General features: G+C 45.8%; 1 protein-coding gene across 2 annotated transcripts in view; it reads left to right on the forward strand.

Moving 5' to 3' along the window:
* Positions 1-23,929, forward strand: part of PLS1 (plastin 1) — a 142,681-nt gene that overhangs the window by 55,396 nt on the left and 63,356 nt on the right. For both annotated transcript variants that reach the window (XM_038743244.1, XM_038743245.1), the window contains 2 exons: positions 12,941-13,050; positions 19,629-19,792. In XM_038743244.1, coding sequence (XP_038599172.1) covers positions 12,981-13,050; positions 19,629-19,792 — 234 coding nt within the window. In that variant the 5' untranslated portion in view covers positions 12,941-12,980. The remainder of the gene's footprint in view (positions 1-12,940; positions 13,051-19,628; positions 19,793-23,929) is intronic.

A 23,929-nucleotide genomic window follows, 5' to 3' on the forward strand; every position in this document is an offset into this window, starting at 1 on the left:
AACTCCTTGTCAGCTGTGTGACTTTGGGCGAGTCACTTCACTTCTCTGGGCCTCAGTTCCCTCATCTGTAAAATGGGGATTAAGACTGTGAGCCCCCTGTGGGACAACCTGATCACCTTGTAACCTCCCCAGCGCTTAGAATAATGCTTTGCACGTAGTAAGCGCTTAAGAAATGTCATTATTATTATTATTATTATTATTATTGTAACCTCCCCAGCGCTTAGAATAGTGCCTTGCACATAGTAAGCCCTTAGTAAATGCCATTATTATTATTACAATTTGGCAACAAATAGAGACAATCCGTACCCAACAATGGGCTCACAGTCTAGATATAACCCAATCAAGGCTGGACAGTCTCTGTCCTACAGAGGGCTCACAGTCTTAATCACCATTTTACAGATGAAGTAACTGAGGCACAGAGAAGTAAAGTGACCTGTCCAAGCTAACGCAGCAGACAAGAGGAGGAGCCCAGATTAGAACCCATGTCCTCTGACTTCTAGGTCCTCGCTCTTTCCCGTAGGCCATGGTGCCTCTCGTTCAACCATTCATTCAGTTGCATTTATTGAGGATTTACTGTGTGCAGAGCACTGTACTAAGTGTTTGGGAGAGTACAATATAATAAACAGACACATTCCTTGCCCACAATGAGCTTACAATCCAGAGGGGACTCTAGACAGTCTCACTATACCGCAATTTCATTTATCTTGCCGTCGTCCTCTCACCCACATCCTACCTCTGGCCTGGAATGCCCTCCCTCCTCATGTCCAACAGTCAATTACTTTCTCCCCCTTCAAAGTCTTATTGAAGGCACATCTCCTCCAAGAAGCCTTCCCAGACTAAGCTCCCCCCTTCCTCATCTCCCGCTCCCTTCTGTGTCACCCAGACTTGCTCCCTTTGCTCTTCCCCCGTCCCAGCCCCGCAGCACTTGTGTACAGACCTGTAATTTTTTTTTTTATTATTGTCCGTCTCCGCTTCTGGACTTCAGACTCGGTGTGGGCAGGGAATATGTCTGTTTATAGTTGCATCATACTCTCTCAAGTGCTTAGTATAGTACTCTGTACACAGTAAGCACTCAGTAAATACAATTGAATGAGGAATGAATAAACTCTCGTGGCAAGGGGGTATGTAAGAAACTGGACCCGCAGAGAAAAATCAACCCTTTCCATTCCAACTGAGAAGGAAGGAGGAGGCCAGCCATGCCTGTATATATGTATATATGTTTGTACATATTTATTACTCTATTTATTTATTTATTTATTTTATTTTGTTAGTATGTTTGGTTTTGTTCTCTGTCTCCCCCTTTTAGACTGTGAGCCCACTGCTGGGTAGGGACTGTCTCTATATGTTACCAACATGTACTTCCCAAGCGCTTAGTACAGTGCTCTGCACACAGTAAGCGCTCAATAAATACGACTGATGATGATGATGATGATGATGATGATGATGATGATGATGATGCCAGGGCATGGGGAACGTGTTCACCCCAGCCCCCGTGAGTGGAGACACCATGTCTTCTGAGGCTAGAGGAGAAATTTCCAAGTTCTTAGTACTGTACTCTGCACACAGTAAGCGCTCAATAAATATGACTGACTAACAATAATAATGCATTTGTTACGTACTTACTATGTGCAAAGCACTGTTCTAAGCGCTGGGGGGATACAAGGTGATCAGGTTGTCCCACGTGAAGCTCACAGTATTAATCCCCATTTTACAGATGAGGTAACGGAGGCCCAGAGAAGTTAAGTGACTTGCCCAAAGTCACACAGCTGACAAGTGGCGGAGCTGGGATTAGAACCCACGACCTCTGACTCTCAAGCCCGGGCTCGTTCCACTGAGCCATGCTGCTTCTCTGATGAATGAATGAAAGGAGAAGGGGGTTTCAAAGCTCTAGGCCTTCAGAGAGCCACAGAGCACCACCCTGAAACCCAGTAAGGGCAATCAAATGTCCTGCTCAGGGTAAACTGATCCCAGCGGGTCAGAGTCGGAAACCTGCCTACTGAAGCACACAGCTATGCCATTCGTCGGGCTCGTTATGAAACAAATGGGCCATCGGGAGAGTCGGGCTCGGGGTCTGCTTCTGGACAGGAAATCCTGAGCCCCTTTCCCCGGGACCCTGCCTCGGAGAGCGGGGGGCCAGGAATGGGGAGAAAGGGTGAAAGCCAAGGAGTTGTGACTCCAGGGTTAATTAGTCATGTCTCCTTCACTCACCCGAGTCCTGTGGGGCCAAGATCAAGCAATCAATCAATCAATCAATAGTATTTATTGATTGCTTACTATGTAATAATAATAATAATAATAATAATAATAATAATAATAATGATGGCATTTGTTAAGCGCTTACTATGTGCAAAGCACTGTTCTAAGCGCTGGGGGGATACAAGGTGATCAGGTTGTCCCACGTAGGGCTTACAGTCTTAATCCTCATTTTACAGATGGGGTAACTGAGGCTCAGAGAAGTTAAGTGACTTGCCCAAGGTCACACAGCAGACATGTGGCGGAGTCGGGATTCGAACCCATGACCTCTGACTCCAAAGCCCGGGCTCTTTCCACTGAGCCACGCTGCTTCAGGTTGTCCCACATAGGGCTCACAGTCTTAATCCTCATTTTACAGATGAGGTAACTGAGGCTCAGAGAAGTTAAGTGACTTGCCCAAGGTCACACAGCAGACATGTGGCGGAGTCGGGATTCGAACCCATGACCTCTGACTCCAAAGCCCGGGCTCTTTCCACTGAGCCACGGTGCTTCTCATGTACTAAGAGATTGCAAGGCCACAATACAGCAGAGTTGGTAGACACGTTCCCTGCCCACAGAGTCTTCGAGGGGGAGAGAGACAATGATATAAATAAATAATTTATAATATATAATTTAAAAGTAAGTACATAAGTGGTGCGCGATTGAGGGTAGAGCGAATATCAAATGCCTCAAGATCACGAATCCATGAGATAAAGACTGTAAGCACATTGTGGGCAGGGAATGTAGCTACCAACTCTTAGTAGCTACTAATTCTTTCTCCACTTGCACTTGATAGTTATAGCTAGTCTTCCATTTTTTTAAGCCACCATATGTTTGTCCTTTTTTGCCTGCTTTACTTTCCCATGAGGTGGCAAACTTGCCATATTTTACTCTTTTTTAATGGGATTTGTTAAGCGCTTACTGCATGCCATGGACTATATTAAGTGCTGGAGTAGATACACGCTAATTAGGTTGGCCACAGTCCATGTCCCCCATTTAATCCCCATTTTAAAGATGAGGTCACTGAGGCCCAGAGAATTGAAGTGACTTGCCCAAAGTCAGAGAGCAGACAGGTGGCAGAGGCAGGATTAGAACCCAGGTCCTTCTGACTCCCGGGCCTGGGCTGTACTCCTTCAGTATATCCCCCAGTTGCCGAGTACGTTGCTTGGCATCCAGTAACCGAAGCGGCTACTGAAGCATCATGGAGTAGTGGATGGAGCACGGGCCTGGGAATCAGAAAGTCATGGGTTCTAATTCCGCTCTGCCACCTGTTTGCTGTGCGATCTTGGACAAGTCACTTCTCTGGGCCTCAGTTACCTCATCTGGAAAATGGGGATCGAGACTGTGAGCCCCAAATGGGATAGGCACTGTGTCCAACCCGATTTGCTCGTATCCACCCCAGTGCTCAGTACAGTGCCGGGCACATAGTAAGCTCTTAACAAATATTATAATTATTATTATTATTAGGCATGTAGTACAGCGCTCCACTTAAAGTAGCTACCAAGTAGAGTGCTCTGCACATAGTCAGTTTCCAATCAGTTTTGTACTGATTCTCTCTGTAGGATCCTGGACAGCCAGTCACAGTGGCCCAGGAAGGAGCAGTCTTGTATTATGTCATTTTCACTGTGGACAGGGAACATATCTCCCACCTATGTTGTATCATGCTCGCCCAAACAATCAATCAATCAATCAATCGTATTTATTGAGCGCTTACTATGTGCAGAGCACTGTACTAAGCGCTTGGGAAGTACAAATTGGCATCACATAGAGACAGTCCCTACCCAACAGTGGGCTCACAGTCTAAAAGGGGAACACTTAGTATGGTGCTCTGCACACAGAAAGTGTTCAACATATAGCGATGATGGGTAGGGATCGTCTCTATACGTTGCCAACTTGTACTTCCCAAGTGCTTAGTACAGTGCTCTGCACACAGTAAGCACTCAATAAATATGATTGATTGATTGATTGATTGATGATAATGATGATGATGATGATGTCTGTGTGTGTTTGTGTGTGCATTCAGAGCAATAGAGAGCAGTTCCTCCTAAGGCCTTTTTAGCCAAAGCGTCATTATGCTATTTTCATTACATTCTTTATTAAAGTACTGTAGCCTCCAGTCCTCTGCTTTAACTGAAGTGGGTTTCCGGAAAGATGTCTCCAATAAAGGCAGCTCCGGGAATATATTAGGCATAAAACCCATCAATATCTTTGGGGGAAAGTTGGGCTGTACATTAAGATTTGTGCATTATGGTTTCGTTCATCTACGGTTCAAGTCGGGGTTCCGTCCCAGGGGCAACTCTCAACCCAACAGCATTGTTACCGTTGTTATTGTCAGAGCCAGGTTTAGCTTGAGTGTTTAATGAACTTTGTGGAAAATCCCGTGACTTCTCCTAAAATTGGTTTAGATTCTCGAGAACACGTGAAAGGCTTAAGAAAAGATAGTTTTTAGGCATGAGTCCTTTCTCTGGGTTACAATAATGGGGGGATTTGTTATGCGTGGCCTTAATGGAAAGAACCCAGGCCCCGGGAGTCAGAAAACCTGAGTTCTAATTCTGCCTCTGCCAGTCAAAATGCTGTGTGACCTTCATTTCACTTCTGTCTGCCTCGGTTTCTTCATCTGCAGAACAAGATTCAATATCTGTTCTCACTCCTACTTAAACAGTGATATGGATCCTGTTGATTTTTTATCTACCCCAGCACTTAGTAAAGTGCTTGACACATAGTAAGCACTTAACAAAAACCACAGTCATGATTACTATACGCCAAGCACAGTGCTAAACTCTGGGGTAGATACAACGTGAACAGACCAGAAACAGTCCCTCAGTCCTGCTCCTACATGAGGCTCATTGTTTAAGGAGGAGGGAGAATGGGTATTGAATCCCCATTTTGCAGATGAAGAAACGGAGGCACAGTGAGACGTTGTGATGTGCCTAAGGGCGCACAGCTGACAAGTAGCAGAAGTGGGATTTGAACCCAGGTCCCCTGATGCTCAGGCCTCTGTCCTTTGCTAATCCTGGCTCCACCAACTTATCTGCTGTGTGACCTTGGGCCGATCACTTCACTTCCCTGTGCTTCAGTTTCCTCATCTGTAAAACAGGGACTAGGACTGTGAGCCCTATGTGGGGCAGGGACCATGTCCAACCCAATTGTCTTGTATTTGTTAAGCACTTAGAACAGTGCCTGGCACATAGTAAGTGCTTAACAAGTACCATCATGATTATCATTATTATTATTACACTGTCACGCTGCTTCTCACCCGCAAGTATAAATTATCAACATTAAGGACAAATTTGAAAAAGCAGCAGCCTGTCTCTCCCTTGCCCCGCATGACAGGAGGTGAGATCTCACTGCCCTATGTAACTCTAGTTAGATAGCCCAATAACGGGGATGGTGACCTCCTCAGCTGCCATGGCAACCTGGCACCTGCTCTCATTTCCTCCCGTTGCTAGGTTTCTCCTCTTCTTCATGACGTGACTCTCTGTCTCCCCTGCACATCCTTGTTGCCCGGGCCTGGGATTCAGAAGGACCTGGGTTCTAATTCCGGCTCCGTCACTTGTCTGCTCTGTGACCTTGGGTGAGTCACTTCACTCCTCTGGGCCTCAGTTCCCTCATCTGTAAAATGGGGATTAAGACTGTGAGCCCCATGCGGGACAGGGACTGAGTCCAAACTGATTAGCTAGTGCCTACCCCAGTGCTTAATGTTCATTCATTCCCACTGCTGGGTAGGGACTGTCTCTATATGTTGCCAACTTTGTACTTCCCAAGCGCTTAGTAAAGTGCTCTGCACACAGTAAGCGCTCAATAAATACGATTGATGATGATTCATTCATTCAATCGTATTTATTGAGCGCTTACTGTGTGCAGAGCACTGTACTGTTTGGGAAGTACAAGTTGGCAACATATAGAGACGGTCCCTACCCAACAGTGGGCTCACAGTCTAGAAGGGGGAGACAGAGAACAAAACAAAACATATTAACAAAATAAAATAAATAGAATAATGCATAAATAAAATAAATAAATAGAGTAATAAATACCTACAAACATATATACAAATATACAGGTGCTGTGGGAAGGGGAAGGAGGTAAGGCAGGGGGGATGGGGGGTAGGGGGAGAGGAAGGAGGGGGCTCAGACTGGGAAGGCCTTCTGGAGGAGGTGAGCTCTCAGTAGGGCTTTGAAGGGAGGAAGAGAGCTAGCTTAGCGGATGAGTGGAGGGAGGGCATTGCAGGCCAGGGGGATGACGTGGGCCGGGGGTCAATGGCGGGACAGGCGAGAACGAGGCATGGTGAGGAGATTAGTGGCAGAGAAGCGGAGGGTGCAGGCTGGGCTAATATAATACATTGCCTGGAACACAGTAGGCACTTAAAAAATACCATTAAAAAACCCATATGGCACCATTCCTGCTAGAAAATGGAGGACACTCCTGATGGGTTTAGTGGAGAAGGAAGTGCCAGTTATGCCAACTTGGGGGACACCTACCCAAGGTCCTCGAGGGCTGGGCTCTGTCATTCCTGCCATAGTACCACACCATTTGGCTGCTCAAATCCTGACAGCTGCAACCCAGAGTCACAAAAATCACTCCCTCCCTCGGTCGAACACAGTGTCTGGAGCCCCTTTCCCCTTTCTGCCCTTCTAATCCTGCCTTCGCCACTTGTCTGAGGCATGGCCTTTGTCGAGTTACTTAACTTCTCAGTGCCTCAGTTACTTCATCTGTAACATGGGGATTAAGAATGTGAACTCTGTATGGGACAACTCTGTCTGTGTCCAACCTAATTAGACTCAGTCGACCTCTCAGCTGCCTTCTGCACTGCAGCTTCACTGACAATGTCCTCCCTGGTTCTTCTTCTATCTTTCTGTCTGCTCTCACTCTCAGTCTCTTTCTCAGGCTCTTCTTCTGCCTCCCACCCCTTAGCTCGTTGTTGGGTAGAGACCATCTCTATATGTTGCTGACTTGTACTTCCCAAGCGCTTAGTACAGTGCTCTGCACACGGTATGCGCTCAATAAATATGATTGAATGAATGAATGATTAACCGTGGGACTCCCTTAAGGTTCAGTTCTGGCTTCCCTTCTATTCTCCATCTACACCCATTCTCTTAGAGAACTCATTCTTTCCCTTGGCTTCAACTACCATCTCTGTGAGGATGATATCCAAATCTACATCTCTAGCCCCGATCTCTCTCCCTCTCTGCAGTCTCACATTTCCTCCTGCTTTCAAGACATCTCTTCTTGGATGCCCCGGAAGTATCTCAAACTTGACACATCTAAAACCGAACTCTTTATCTTCCCACCCAAACCCTCCCCTCCCCCTGACTTTCCCATCAACATAGCACTACCACCCTTCCTGTCTCACAAGCCTGCAACCTTGGCATTTTCTTTGACTCATCTCTCTCATTCAACCCCCATATTCAATCTATCACAAACTTCTGTCGATTCAACCTTCACAACATCGCTAAAATCTACCCTTTCCTCCCCTTTCAAACTATTGCCACTTTAATCCAAGCATTTATCCTATCCTGCCTTGATTATTGTATCAGCCACCTTGCTGACCTCCCTGCTTCCTTCTCTCCCCACTCTAGTCCATACTTCCCTCTGCTGCCTGCTGCTCAGATTATTTTTCTAAAAAATATTCAGTCTGTTTTCCCACTCCTCAAGAACTTCCTGTGGTTGTCCATCCACCTCCGTATCAAACAGAAGCTCCTCACCGTTGGCTTTAAAGTGCTCCATCACCTGCCCCCTCCTATCTCACCCCACTTATCTTCTTCTATAACCCAGACCGCACACTCTGCTCCTCTGATACTAACCTTCTTATCGGGCCTCAATCTCGTCTGTCTCTTCGCCACCCCTGGCCCACATCCCGCCTCCGGCCTGGAGCACCCTCCCTTCTCATATCCAACAGACAATTACTCTCCCCTCCTTCAAAGCCTTATTGAAGGCACATCTGCTCCAAGAGGCCTTCCCAGACTAAAACTCCACTTTTCCTCATCACCCACTCACTTCTGCATCTTCCTGACTTGTTCCTTTTGCCCTCCCCTGCACCCAGCCCCAGCCGCACAACAGTTATGTACATATCTGTAATTTTATTTATTTGTATTGATGCCTGCCTCCCCGCCACTACACTGTAAGCTTGTTGTGGGCAGGGAATGTCATGGTTTATTGTTGTATTGTACTTTTCCCAAGCTCTTAGTACAGTGCTCTGAGCACAGTAAGCACTTAATAAATGTGGTTGATTGAATGAATGAATCCAATCAATCAATCAATCAATCGTATTTGTTGTGCGGGTTGAATTAGGAGAGCACCAAGATGAGGTAGGAGGAGCCAAGGTGATTGACCGCTTTAAAGCCAACGGTAAGGATAATTCAACCCAGCCCACATACTTCACTCCTCTAATGCTAACCTTCTCACTGTACCTCCATCTCGTCTATCTCGCTGCCAACTTCTTGCCCACATCCTGTCTCTGGCCTGGGACACCCTCCCTCTTCTTATAATTACTCTCCTGCCATTGAAAGGTATATAGAGGGCACATCTTCTCCAAGAGGCCTTCCCTGACTAAACCCTCATATCTTCTTTTTCCACTCCCTCGGCATCACCCTGATTTACTCCCTTTATTTACCCCTCCCTCAATCCCACAGCAGTTATGTACATATCCATAATTTATTTATTTATATTAACATCTGTCTCCCAGACTGTGAGCTCGCTGTGGGCAGAGAATGTGTCTACCAGCTCTGTTGTATTGTACTCTCCCAAGCACTTAGTACAGTGCTCTACACACAGTAAGCATTTAATGGATACGATTTCTTGATTGATTGATTCATATTCATTGGCTTGGTTCTACCTCAGTGGTTAATATAGTGCCTGGCACATAACACTTAACAAACACCATTACAAAGAAACAAAAAACAAAAAAAAACACCAGAGGTCACTTTGAAAACTGGTATTGTTCCCCTTCAATGATAGGGCAGCAAATCTCATCAAACCCATTTATTCCTGGCCAGAGGAATGGCCTCTAATACTCAGTTCTAAGTCTAAGTCTCCTCTACTACTCAGCTATCAGGGGGATTGTGGTACTAGATAGGAACCAAGGAACTTGAGATACTGCTTTTTATGGTTCCGGAAGGAAATCACTTTCATTTTTTTTATAGGTCAGGTCTTAATCACTGCTGGGAACTACTCTTTCCCCACTGCATGACTCCACACAAAATGAAGCATGTGGGGATTTAATTTGAATAGTGGAGAAACAGTAGAGAATGAAGCAGCATGGCCTAGTGGAAAGAGCATGGGCCTGTGACTCGGAAGACCTGGATCTAATCCTATCTCTGCCACGTCTGCTGTGTGACCTTGGACAAGTCACTTCACTTCTCTGTCCCTCATTTATCTCATCTGTAAAATGGGGATTAAGACTGTGAGCCACACATAAGATTTGATTGATCCCTAGGTATGAGTATCTTTGAGACAGAACTCCTTGCCCCCCCTTGTCCACAGAAATATGATTGGGCCCCTTTTTTGGCCCCTTGCCATTTGGGTGAGCATTGCTCAGTTACCAGTGGTTAATTATAAAAATTATAATGATGGTATTTGTAAAATGGTTGCTGTGCTCTAAGCGCTGGGGTAGATGCAAGTTAATCAGCTCAATGTACCTGCCCCATGAGAGACTAGCAGTCTAAGTTGAGGAAACTGAGGACAGAGAAGTGAAGTCACTTGTCCAAGGTCACACAGCAAGCAAGTGAAGCAGGAGTTTCTGTTTGATGAGGAGGTGGATTCATTCATTCAAACAATCATATTTATTAAGTGTTTACTGTGTGCAGAGCACTGTACTAAGTGCTTGGGAAAGTACAATACAACAATAAACAGTGACATTTCATGTCCACAACAAGTGAAGTGGAGAAGCAGCAAGGCTCAGTGGAAAGAGCACGGGCTTGGGAGTCAGAGATCATGGGTTCTAATCCTGACTCCGCCACTTATCAGCTGTGTGACTTGGGGCAAGCCACTTAACTTCTCTGTGCCTCAGTTACCTCATCTGGAAAATGAGGATTAAGACTGTGAGCCCCATGTGTGACAACCTGATTACCTTGTATCTCCCCCAGTGCTTAGAACAGTGCTTGGCACTTAGTAAGTGCTTAACAAGTACCATAATTATTATTATTATTATTGTTATTAACTACCTGGAGCCTTGGAGGAAGTGTGTATGTCTAAGCATGTGTGTGATCATGTGCGTAAGCGTGTGTGTGTGTGTGTGTGTGTGTGTTCACTTTTTCTGACGGTTTTTGAAGCTGCGGAGACTCTAAGCTTGTTGTAGCAGGGAATGTGTCTGCCAAATCTGCTGCATTGTACTTTCCCAAGCATTTAGTAAAATGCTCTACACATAGTAATAATAATGATGGCATTTATTAAGCACTTACTCTGTGCCAAGCACTGTTCTAAGCGCTGGGGAGTTTACAAAGCGATCAGGTAATCCCACGGGGGGCTCACAGTCTTAATCCCCATTTTACAGATGAGGTAACTGAGGCCCAGAGAAGTGAAGTGACCTGCCCGAAGTCACACAGCTGACAATCGGTGGAGCCGGGATTTGAACTCATGACATCTGACTCCAAAGCCAGTGTTATTTCCACTAAGCACTCAACAAATACCACTATTGATGATGGAAGAGCTTGGTCTAGGGATTTGCAGAGAGGAGCTACAGTTTGGGTGGAGTGGTACGGCACAGCGCGACGACACAATCAGGCTGTGCCGCGTGGGACGTTACCGTGCACCGGAGCATACAACATCGCTTGCATCACAGGTCACACGGGGGACTCGTGAGACCCTCAAGCCCCGGGCCAGGACATTTCTACAGCCAGCCCTACACTCCGCCAGTTCATTTGCACAAATGACTCTGTACTTTCTGGACAATTAAGTTTCAATGTCACCCAGTACCCCGGTCAAATTGGAGAGAATATGGAAATGACACTTGTGGGCAGCGTGGGAAAATTGAAGAGCTCACACTCTGCATCCCGCCAGCCAGGAAGGCAGGAGAGGGGGAACTCTGGTTCCCCTGAAATAATAATAATAATGATGGCATTTATTAAGCACTTACTATGTGAAAAGCACCGTTCTAAGCACTGGGAAGGTTACAAGGTGATCAGGTTGTTCCGCGGGGGGCTCACAATCTTAATCAAAGAAAATCCCCTTTTCTGAATCAGACTAGTGGAAGGAAACATAAAAAAGATAATTATAGTCCACCTGTTGCCTGGATCCAAATAACGTCCTATTTTGTGGAATAAGACTCTCCATTATACAAAATTTTGGATATATCATCATCAATCGCCATCATCAATCGTATTTATTGAGCGCTTACTATGTGCAGAGCACTGTACTAAGCGCTTGGGAAGTACAAATTGGCAACATATAGAGACAGTCCCTACCCAACAGTGGGCTCACAGTCTAAAAGTTGAAGAGTTCCAGAGACCCCCAGGAATTCCCATTCTATCCCATATTAACCAGGAAGTAAGGGGCGAGGGAATCTTATCCACTAATCCAGAAGCCCCCCTATTTCCTTGGCTAAGTGAGTGTAGCAACAGGGAGGTTAAAAGAAAAAGAACAGAGAGGGTAGTTATCTTCTTGTTGCCCTTCTGCTGTCTAATCCTAGGTCCCAAAGTTACTGAAATAAAAGCAAGTGAAGCCAACTGAGGCAAACGGAATATTCCCATGCTATGAGAACGGTGCAGGGCTTTAAGGAGAGTTTTTACAGTGCATTAAACCGAGAGATCTCTTGCAACCAAGACTCCTCAACCTGTGATGATTTTGTGGAGAGCTGAAGTTTACTAAATGCAGTGAAAGAGAATTGGGAGGAGAAAGGAAGGATGGGGGAGAGGAAAGGAGGGAAAATGAGGAGAGGAAAGGGAGGGAAAAGGAGGAGAAGCAGCATGGCCTAGGGTAGAGTAGGGGCACAGAAGCCAGAAGGACCTGAGTTCTAATCCTGGCTCTGCCACTTGTCTGCTGAAGGACGTGGGGCAAGTCACTTCACTTCTCTGGGGCTCAGTTACCTCATCTGGAAAATGGGGATTAAGACAGTGAGTCCCATGTGGGACACAGACTGCTTCCAACCTGACTAGCTTGCACCTACCCCAGCGTTGAGTACAGTGCCTGGCACATAGCAAGCGTTTAACAAATGCCATAAGAAATAAGTAAATGAAAGCAGGGACTGCGGATGCGGAATCACATTTAGGAAACCCTGGGTGGGAGGCAGTTAAATTTAGAAAGAATGCAGGGAGAAAAACTTTAGAATCCGTTCTGGTCTAGAAGAGAGGACATGGAGTTATCCAGTCCTTTCGCTCTGTGGAAATTGTTTTTGGAATTTGTTTGTAATTTCACTCTCTGACCTTGCCCACTGCCCTTGGAAATGCTACACTTTAGCTGGGATTTTCTGAAACTGAGCTGTTCGCTCTCCTGAAAAGCGGAAAAATGGTGAACTAGAAACCAGGCAGGCTATTGAGAAGGGTCGGTTAGTGCTGAGAGCCAGGTGTGAACCAGGGCCTGTGCTTCCGGGATCCTGAACACTTCCCCGTTGTTTCCGACAGAGTCCGGAGGTGGGGGATGAGAGAGGAGGAGCCATAATTTTTCTGCTAGGACAATCGGGAAGGGCTTGTGCTTAAAGGCCATGTTCATCCTTTGACCTCAATGTGAGTTGGAGTGTTCTCTGTGGCCCTAATTTTCTAAATTATTCCCTTTCCAGATACTGAGAAAAGGACTAGAAGTCACTCACGGTAACCAAGATGGAAAACAACACAGTGACCATTTCCCGGGAAGAACTGGAGGAACTTCAGGAAGCATTCAATAAAATAGGTAGGTTTCTGGACAATGGAAACTCTTTAAGATCTCCCACCTGCTCTTAAACCGACTTCTGCGGTGAGGACCTTTCTTCCATTATCTCAAAGGATATTTCAGCAGATTTGTTTATTACTCTCAGATAAGTTGATAGAGACCTGGAGAATTCCTGAGGGAACTGACCTTTGTAATGGTTGCTGTCTCCTTGCACAGAGTGAGTAAATGTGGTTAATAAATGACAAGGCCACTGACCTGCTCCAGGCCCATGGGCCTGCAGGGTAACCTCTCTTTGCTCTTTGCCAGAGAATGGGAATCTCCCTCCCCGCAATAGTGGCTTCTGCCTTGACCATGGCATCAGGGTCAATTCCAGGCCCCGTCCTGTTGCCTGATTGGAGCTTGATAATAATAATAATGATGGCATTTATTAAGCGCTTACTATGTGCAAAGCACTGTTCTAAGCGCTGGGGAGGTTACAAAGTGATCAGGTTGTCCCAAGGGGGTCCCACAGTCTTAATCCTCATTTTACAGATGAGGTAACTGAGGCACAGAGAAGTTAAGTGAACTGGTGTGGAGCTGGGGTTTGAACCCCTGACCACATCCCTGATCACATCGCTTGATCATATCCCTTTACACAATTTTCATTCAATCGTATTTATTGAGCGCTTACTGTGTGCAGAGCACTATACTAAGCACTTGGGAAGTACAAGTTGGCAACATATAGAGACGGTCCCTACCCAACAACGGGCTCACAGTCTTTTGTCCAGGCAACCAAAGGTATTATTTTCATTAGTACTTCTTATGATGATAATGGACATGACTTAATTCTTGTTTTCAACTCACATGCTAATCCACTGACATCTTTAATGGACTCAATGGAAATACCACGATCATAAACAATTCACTGAGTGTGTGGCTATACTAAGAACTCTGAGCAGATAGGTTTAGTTATTTCACAATACTACAGGAAAGATTTTATGAACTGAACTACCTATGTATCTGACAAAAGGAAGCAAAGCAAATACAATTAACATACACCTACAGAAAGAAAGCAAAAAATCAGTTAAAAATTGACGTCAAAACATCTAGAAACTGATAGTGAGAATGCTGGAAAGGAAGTGCTCAATAATATGGAAAATGATATGGAATCTGTATTTTCCATTATGACCAGCAATTGACCTAAACTGTCACGTTTGCGGTGATTCATTCATTCATTCAATCGCATTTATTGAGCACTTCCTGTGTGCAGAGCACTGTACTAAGCGCTTGGGAAGTACAAGTTGGTAACATATAGAGACGGTCCCTACCCAACAACAGGCTTACTGTCTAGAAGGGGGAGACAGACAACTGAACAAAACATGTGGACAGGTGTCAAGTCATCAGAATAGATAGAAATAGAGCTAGATGCACATCGTTAACAAAATAAAGTAGTAAATGTGTACAAGTAAAATAGAGTAACAAATCTGTACAAACATATATACAGGTGCTGTTTTCCCCTTTCTCCTATGTTTCTGGGTGGTCACCCACACTGGATGTGATCCAACTTGTACTACCCAAGCGCTTAGTACAGTGCTCTGCACACAGTAAGCGCTCAATAAATGCGATTGATGATGATGATAATAGGAGAGTCCTCCACCACTCAGCAATCGGAATAATAACCTCCATCCTGTCAGGGACACCCCCCTTCATCTTGACTAGATCCCTGTCTTCTGCACCACTCTGAGAGCAGGAGGAATCAATCAATCAGTCAATCAATCAATCGTATTTATTGAGCGCTTACTGTGTGCAGAGCACTGTACTAAGCGCTTGGGAAGTACAAGTTGGCAACATATAGAGACAGTCCCTACCCAACAGTGGGCTCAGGGCCTACCTGCCCAGGGTGGGGCAACTGCAACATCCCCTCAAACTTCAGGGGCATTTGGGTGAGAAAAAAGCCAGGCCTTGGGTGAAAACAGTGTGGACACACGGAAATCCTCTATGAGAATTCATTCAACCCAAGGTTTCAGCCCAGCGATTGCCAATTCGGGCTTCAAAAGTCAAATTTATCTCATAGCCCAGAGGCTTCGTGAGTTCAAGAACGTGATGTTGTTACTATTCTGCTCCAAACCCAGCAATGGCCTGACATAGTAACCTTGAGGAAAAAAAAGATATTTGGCACGTTTTCACTAGGCACGTGCACACGTGTGCATGCGTGCACAAATTTGCAGCTCTGATATTGAATGAACACTGTGTCTTTCCTCTGGATTTTTATTATTGGTAATAATGGGCATTTTCAAACCTAGCCCCCACAGTGTGCTGGGTGCTGCCCAGAGAGATGCCTTGAGGGATTTTCATGACAACTGGTGAACCCAGAAATGATGAGGCCTAATGGAAAGAGCACAGGCCTGCGAGTCAGAGGACCTGAGTTCTAATCCAGTTTCACATTTTTTTAAGATATTTGTTAAGCGCTTACTTTGTGCCAGGCACTGTACTAAAGTGCTAGGGTAAATGCAAGTTAAGCAGGTTGGGCACAGTCCCTGTCCCACATAGGAGTCACAGTCTTAATGCCCATTTTACAGATGAGGGAACTGAGGCACAGAGAAGTTAAGTGACTTAGAATACACAGACAAGTGTGTTCTAATCTTGGCTCCGCAACTTATTGGCTGTGTATCCTTGGGTAAGCCGGTTAACTTCTCTGTGCCTCTGTGGGACTTTGTCCATCCTGATTACCTTATATCTACCCAATGCTTAGTATAGTGCCAGGGACATAGTAAGTGCCTAACAAGTACAATTAAAAAACCCGAATAATTCCAACAATCGTACCCCTAGAAGGGCACTGGGTTAGACCATAGTTGGTATATTCACTAAGGCAGTTAATATATATGTGTAAGTGTGTATGTGTGTGCGTGTGTAGGGGGGGGAGATTTAGGAAATGAGCAAAACACAAACACACAATTGCCCACACACAGGTTTTGCTCCTTCACTGCTTATTCTTCCCCACTTTGGGGTAGTCCTTCTGGCCCTGGATCCTCTCTTCCATACCACCGGAATGGTGGATTTGGTGAGTTCCCGCTATTAATTTTTCAGTCAGAAGTGTGGTGAACTCATGCTCAGGGAGAACCAAGGCCCCTGCTCTTGCTCTATAAGATCCAAAAAGCACATTTTCCATCCTGCTGGATAGAACAGAATGCAATGCCCAGCTAATTGAGCAGATGATCTTTTCATCGGCTTTGGCACCTGTTAATTCTCCTCTGAGTCACCCGCTTGGAACACCACAGCCGTTCTTTGTCAATATTCAGAATAAATAATTCAAGAAGGGAAATGGAGTTTGCTCCAGGTTGGGGAAGGGCTGCTCCAGCGGACTGTTCAGATGGCTGACTCGATGATGATTTGCTAAAATACAAAGTTCTCCTCCCTTGACCTTCCCCAAGCCATGCTGGGGAAGCAGCCGTGACCTAGTGGATAGAATATGAGCTTGGGAGTCATGAGGACTCGGGTTCTAATCCCAGCTCTTCCATGTATCTGCTGTGTGACCTCGGGCAAGTCACATCACTTCCCTGTGCCTCAGTTACTTCATCTGTAAAATTGGAATAAAGACTGAGCCCAGCATTGGACTGGCACTCTGCCCAGCCCAATTACCTTGTATCCACCCCAGTCCTTAGTACAGTGTCTGGCACACAGTAAGCACTTAACAAATACCACAGTTATTGTTATTATTGTCATTATTACCTGCACCTGAGAGAACTGACTCAAGGTCACAAGGAAGAGATGGGTCTGTTTCTGGAGCAGTTTTAAAATTCATCACCAAACACTTGGCAGAGGTCTTTGCCCTTTGAGGGGCTTCCTGAAATCTTGCCCCTCACCCTTCCTCCATGAAAAGCGGCGTGGCCTAGTGGATAGAGCACAGGCCTGGGAATCAGAAGGACCTGGGTTCTAATTCCGGCTCTGCCACTTGCCTGCTGTGTGAGCTTGGGCAAATCACCTAACACCTCTGTGCCTCAGTTCCCTCATCTGTAAAATGGGGGTTAAAGTTGCGAGCCCCATCTGGGACATGGACTGTGTCCAACCTGATTAGCTTGTGCCTACCCCAGCAACTTAGTACCATGCCTGGAACTTAGTTAACACTCTGCAAATATCAAAAACCCCGAAACAAAATAAATTAAATAAAGAATAAAAAATAAGACTTCTGCTGCCTCCCTCCATGTCTTCTGGAGGTCTACAGGGACAGAGGAGATCCTGATCTTTCTTCCCTCAAAATTCCACATGGAACTCTGGCTTGGATTCACCAGTATCGTGCCAATCTGCTTCTTTTTTGGTATTTGTTAAGCTCTTACTATGTGCCGGACACTCTACTAAGCACTGGGATAGATACAAGCTAATTAGGTGGGACCCAATCCATTCATTCATTCAATCATATTTATTGAGCGCTTACTGTGTGCAGAGCACTGTACTAACTGCTTGGGAAGTACAAGTTGGCAACATATAGAGACGGTCCCTACCCAACAACGGGCTCACAGTCTAGAAGGGGGAGACAGACAACAAAACAAAACATGTGGACAGGTGTCATGTCATCTGAATACACAGAAATAAAGCTAGATGCAGATCATTAACAAAATAAATAGAATAGTACCACTTGGGGTCCACAGCCTTAATCCCCATTTTGCAGATGAGTTAACAGATGCACAGGGAAGTTAAGTGACTTGTTCAAGGTCACACAGCAGACAAATGGTGGACAACTGCTGCCTCTTTCTGCAGGGGGCCCTGCTGTAGGGTGTCCCACATGGATTTTCTCTTGGGGAGGAGTGGTGACACTCCTCTTCCCCCAGCTCCTCACCCTCAGGAAATGGCAATCCACAAAACAGCTGCGGTGATCCCAAGTCCTGCAGGGAAACCGATGGAGAAATGGACTGCAAAAGCACGTCTGACTTTTGTTCATTCTGCAATCACGCCGTTTGCACATAGTAAACGCTTAATAAATGTCATCAAAAAAATCCCCAAAAAACCAATATGATTTTTTTTCCTGATCATTGCAGCCATTGGAAGATGGTGTCAGAGAGCAGTTCCGGACTGGAGGGGAGAGGGTCCTGACCCAGGGAGAGAGGCAAAGACAGTCTGAGGACTTCTCCTTGGAGAGCCAGGCATTCCCACAGCTCCCCTTCACCCCGCCCTCAACCCCCATCCCCATACTCACTCACTCACTCAATCGTATTTATTGAGCACCACTTTCCCCATCCCCTCTGACGGCCAGAACGTGAACCGGCTCTCTGAGACCTGATCCGGAGTGGGTCCGAAATGACTTTGTCTTCCTGATGATGACGGCGTGATTGCAGAATGAACAAAAGTCAGACGTGCTTTTGCTGTCCATTTATCCATCGGTTTCCCTGCAGGATTTGGGATCACCGCAGCTGTTTTGCGGATTGCCATTTCCTGAGGGTGAGGAGCTGGGGGAAGAGGAGTGTCACTAGAGACCAAGTCTTCCTGGTTGCTCCCCTGGAACCCGGAACAATGCATGTCCCTGAAGCCACAGGCCCAGACAAGACCTCTGCGGGTTCCTGTCATCATCATCATCATCAATCGTATTTATTGAGCACTTACTGTGTGCAGAGCACTGTACTAAGCGCTTGGGAAGTACAAATTTGCAACATATAGAGACAGTCCCTACCCAACAGTGGGCTCAAAATACTTTTTTCAGTGGTTAGAGGTGGGGGAATGCTACGCCGATCCCAGCCGCTATAAAAAACTGCTGTTGTTCTATCCTATTCCTGAATTTTTTTATGGTATTTGTTAAGTGATTATGTGTCAAGCACACTATGTGTCAAGAGAAGCAGCAAAGCCTGGTGGATAGAGCCCGGGCCTGGGGGCCAGAAGGATTTGGGTTCTCATCCCGGCTCCGCCCCTTGTCTGCTGAATGATCTCGGGCAAGTCTATCCTCTGTGCCTCACTTCCTTACTCTGTAAAATGAGGATTAAGACTGTGAGACCCATATGGGACAGGGTTTATGTCCAATCTGACTATCTTTTATCTACCCCAGTGCTTAGAATAGTGCTTGATACATAGTAAGTGCTTTGAACCGTGCTTTCCACATAGTAGACGCTTAATAAATGCCATAACCGCCCCCCCAAAAAATATGATTTTTTTTCCTAAGCACCAGGCACAAGTATTTCAGGTTGGACACAGTCCCTGTCCTGCATGAGGCTCACACTCTAAGTAGGAGGGAGAATGGGTATTGTATCACCATTTGACCGTTGAAGCAACTGAGTCACAGAGAACTTAAGTGACTTGCCCAAGGAGCCTGTTGTTGGGTAGGGACTGTCTCTATATATTGCCAACTTGTACTTCCCAAGTGCTTAGTACAGTGGTCCGCACACAGTAAGCGCTCAATAAATATGATTGAATGAATGAGTGAATGCATGGCAGAGCCAGTATTAGAACTCAGGTCTCCAGACTCCTACCTTTTCCCACTAGGCCACGTTTCTTCCCAAAGTCTAAACAAGTTTCTTCTCTGGCGAATCTTGGGCATGGCTTTCCTCTCCAGCCAGGCCGGACCAGCTTCCAGAGCCGGTCAGGATGAAGTAAGTCCTAATGCCTCATACCCGACATTCCCCTCCTGCCCCCTCCAGATGTTGACAACAGCGGATACGTCAGTGACTACGAGCTCCAGGACCTCTTCAAAGAAGCCAGCCTCCCCCTGCCTGGTTACAAGGTGCGGGAGATTGTGGAGAAGATTCTGACCTTCGCCGACAACAACAAAGATGGTAAAATCAACTTTGAAGAATTTGTGTCGGTGAGTAGCCCAAGGATCTCCATGAATATAAAGTCCCGAGCGGTGGGCACCCCCTTAGCTCGATTGGCAGGAGCAGAGGGAGAAGGAGGACGATGGACGGGGGTGGAGCGGGAATGGTCTGCCTCTCTGGGGCTCCCAGGGAGGGAGGGATAATAATAATAATAATGGTATTTGTTCATTCATTCATTCAGTTTTATTTATTGAGGGCTTACTTTGTGCAGAGCACTGTACTAAGTGCTTGGGAAGCGCTTCAGGAGGCTTCCCAGACTGAGCCCCCTCCTTCCTCTCCTCCTCGCCTTACCTCCTTCCCCTCCCCACACCACCTGTATATGTGTATATATGTTTGTACGTATTTATTACTCTATTTATTTTGCTTGTACATATTCTATTTATTTTATTTTGTTAATATGTTTTGTTTTGTCGTCCGTCTCCCCCTTCTAGACTGTGATCCCGCTGTTGGGTAGGGACCGTCTCTAGATGTTGCCAACTTGGACTTCCCCAGCGCTTAGTACAGTGCTCTGCACACAGTAAGCGCTCAATAAATACGATTGAATGAATGAATGAATGAATGAATGCTGGTCTGATGCGAGTTCCCTGTGCTCGGATTCAGCAGCTGCTGTCAGAGATGATGATGATCATCAGTGAGAAGCAGCGTGGCTCAATGGAAAGAGCCTGGGCTTTGGAGTCAGAGGTCGTGGGTTCAAATCCTGGCTCCACCAACTATCAGCTGTGTGACTTTGGGCAAGTCACTTAACTTCTCTGTGCCTCAGTTCCCTCATCTGTAAAATGGGGGTTAAGACTGTGAGCCCCCCATGGGACAACCTGATCACCTTATAACCTCTCCAGTGCTTAGAACAGTGCTTTGCACATAGTAAGCACTTAACAAATACTATTGTTATGGCATTTATTAAGCGCTTACTATGTGGAAAGCATTGTTCTAAGCGCTGGGGGAGATACAAGGTGATCAGGTTGTCCCACGTGGGGCTCACAGTCTTCATCCCCATTTTACAGATGAGGGAACTGAGGCACAGAGAAGTGAAGTGACTTACCCAAAGTCACACAGCTGACAAGTGGTGGAGCCGGGATTTGAACCCGTGACCTCTGACTCCAAAGCCCGGGCTCTTTCCACTGAGCCATGCTGCTTCTCATAATGCAGTTCCGGAAGCTGAGGATCAGTGTGGCCTAGTGGATAGAGCACAGGCGTGGGAGTCAGAGGACCTGGGTTCTGCTCCTGGCTCTGCCACTTAATAATAATAATAATGATGATGGCATTTATTAAGCCCTTACTATGTGCAAAGCACTGTTCTAAGCGCTGGGGAGGTTACAAGGTGATAAGGTTGTCCCACGGGGGGCTCACAATCTTAATCTGGGGCACAGAGAACTTAAGTGACTTGTCCAAAGTCACACAGCTGACAATTGGCAGAGCCGGGATTCGAACCCATGACCTCTGACTCCAAAGCCCGTGCTCTTTCCACTGAGCTACTGCTTCATACTTGTCTGCAATATGTCCTCGGGCAAGTCATTCGAGTTCTTTGTGCCTCGGTTCTCTAATCTGTAAAATGGGGATTAAGACTTTGAGCCCCATGTGGGATAGGGACTGGGTCCAACCTGATTAGTTTGTGCCTACCCCAGAGTTTAGTACAGTAGTATGTTGCCAACTTGTACTTCCCAAGCGCTTAGTACAGTGCTCTGCACACAGTAAGCACTCAATAAATGAGAAGCTATGAGACGCAGCGTGGCTCAGTGGAAAAGAGCCCGGGCTTTGGAGTCCGAGGTCAGGGGTTCAAATCCCGGCTCCGCCGCTTGCCAGCTGGGTGACTTTGGGCAAGTCACTTCACTTCTCTGGGCCTCAGCTCCCTCATCTGGAAAATGGGGATGAAGACTGTGAGCCCCCCGCGGGACAACCTGATCACCTTGTAACCTCCCCAGCGCTTAGAACAGTGCTTTGCACATAGTAAGCGCTTAATAAATGCCATTATTATTATTATTATTAATAATAAATACGATTGATTGATTGATTGATAGTAGAGGGCATGGCACGTAGGATTTGAAAAAAAAATCCCCCCAAACCAAGGGCTGCCACAGTAGGGTCTCCTCCAGAGCTTTCACAAGGAATCTGTCTTTCCTAGGACCATCACAGTTTTTCTTGTAGGGACAATTCAGATCCTTTTTTCAAAGCTTTGAAAAATGCTTAGCCACTTGACAATACTTCAGCAAATCTTGTACAGCTGAAGATTTGTTAGTTATAGCTAACTAACTGTAGCTGTGCAGTTACTAACTGTAACTGTTAGTTACAGCGGACTAACTAGTTTTCCAAGAGCAGACACTTACCTGCTGTGAAGAGTTCTGGTTAGTTAACCTCTCTGGTGCCTTTGTAATGAGTAGGGAAATTCCAAATGGGACATCTGGAGCCCAACAGGTGAGCATTTTCCATGACCCTTTTGCCCCTCTCCCTTGGCTGCTTTTTTCCCCTCTCTTCCTTTCCCCTCTTCTCTAGACTGAAAGCTCTTGGGGCAGAGAACATGTCTACCAACTCCATTATGTTGTACTCTCCCAAGTGCTTAGTACAGTGCTCTGCACACAGAAAGCACCCAATAAATACCACTGATTGATTGACTCTGTGTGCTTGTGTGTGTGGCACATGCTTGTGTTTGTCTGCATCCGTTGCCCTGACTATGTCTGTCTCTGCCTGACTCCCTGTCTCTCAATCAATCAATCAATCGTATTTATTGAGCGCTTACTGTGTGCAGAGCACTGTACTAAGCGCTTGGGAAGTACAAGTTGGCAACATATAGAGACAGTCCCTACCCAACAGTGGGCTCACAGTCTAAAAGGGGGAGACAGAGAACAAAACCAAACATACCAACAAAATAAAATAAATAGAATAGATATGTACAAGTAAAATAAATAAATAAATAAATAAATAAATAAATACAGTAATAAATATGTTCAAACATATATACATATATACAGGTATATATATATACAGGTATATACAGGTATATACATATATCTCCTTCTCTGTCTTCCCTCCTGCCTAGACCGGGAGCTCCTTGAAGACAGGGATCTGGTCTATATATCATCAATCGTATTCATTGAGCGCTTACTGTGTGCACAGCACTGTACTAAGCACTTGAATTGCATATAGTAAAAATAATAATAATTGTGGCATTTGCTAAGCACTTACTATGTGCCAGGTATTGTACTATGCGCTGGGGTGGATATGAACAAATCAGGTTGGACACAGTCCCTGTCCCACATGGGGCTGACATTCCCTTAGTCCCCATTTTACAGATGAAGTAACTGAGGCCCAGAGAAGTGAAGTGAATTACTCATGGTCACACAGCAGATAAGTGGCAGAAGTGGGATTAGAATCCAGGTCCTTTTAACTTCCAGGCCCATGGTCTCTCTATCCACTGGGCCATACTGCCTCTAGACTGTAAGCTCATTGTGGACAGGGATCTTATCTGTCAACTCTGTTGTACTGTATTCTCTCAGTACAGTGCTTTGCACATAAAGAAGCAGCGTGGTTCAGTGGAAAGAGCCCGGGCTTTGGAGTCAGAGGTCATGGGTTCAAATCCCGGCTCCACCAAATGTCAGCTGTGTGACTTTGGGCAAGTCCCTTCACTTCTCTGTGCCTCAGTTCCCTCATCTGTAAAATGGGGATTAAGATTGTGAGCCCCACATGGGACAACCTGATCACTTTGTATCCCCCAGCGCTTAGAACAGTGCTTTGCACATAGTAAGCGCTTAACAAATACCGTCATTCATTCAATAGTAAGAGCTCAGTAAACACCACTGATGATGTTGTAGTGTTCTCTCCCAGGAATTTAGTTTAGTGTTCTGTGTACAGCACACACTCAGTAAATATCATTATTAGATTGATTTTGGGTGTCACCTTTTAGAGCCACTCCCTGTCCATCTCTGAACCCCCCAAAATACAGTCACCTTGTGAATCAATCAGTCACTCAATCAATTGCATTTACTGAACGCTTAATCAGTGACTTCGATTTCATTCGACTGTGGAATTGAACACAAGCCAAATATCTGACATCCAAGCATCCTTCCTTGTGGCAGTTGCCATGTGTGAACACGTTGGTTGGGTGGCCAACTTGCTTAGGCCTCAGCCCTCAGTGA

This window comes from Tachyglossus aculeatus, chromosome 1 (genome assembly GCF_015852505.1).
Source record: "Tachyglossus aculeatus isolate mTacAcu1 chromosome 1, mTacAcu1.pri, whole genome shotgun sequence".
Taxonomy (NCBI): domain Eukaryota; kingdom Metazoa; phylum Chordata; class Mammalia; order Monotremata; family Tachyglossidae; genus Tachyglossus; species Tachyglossus aculeatus.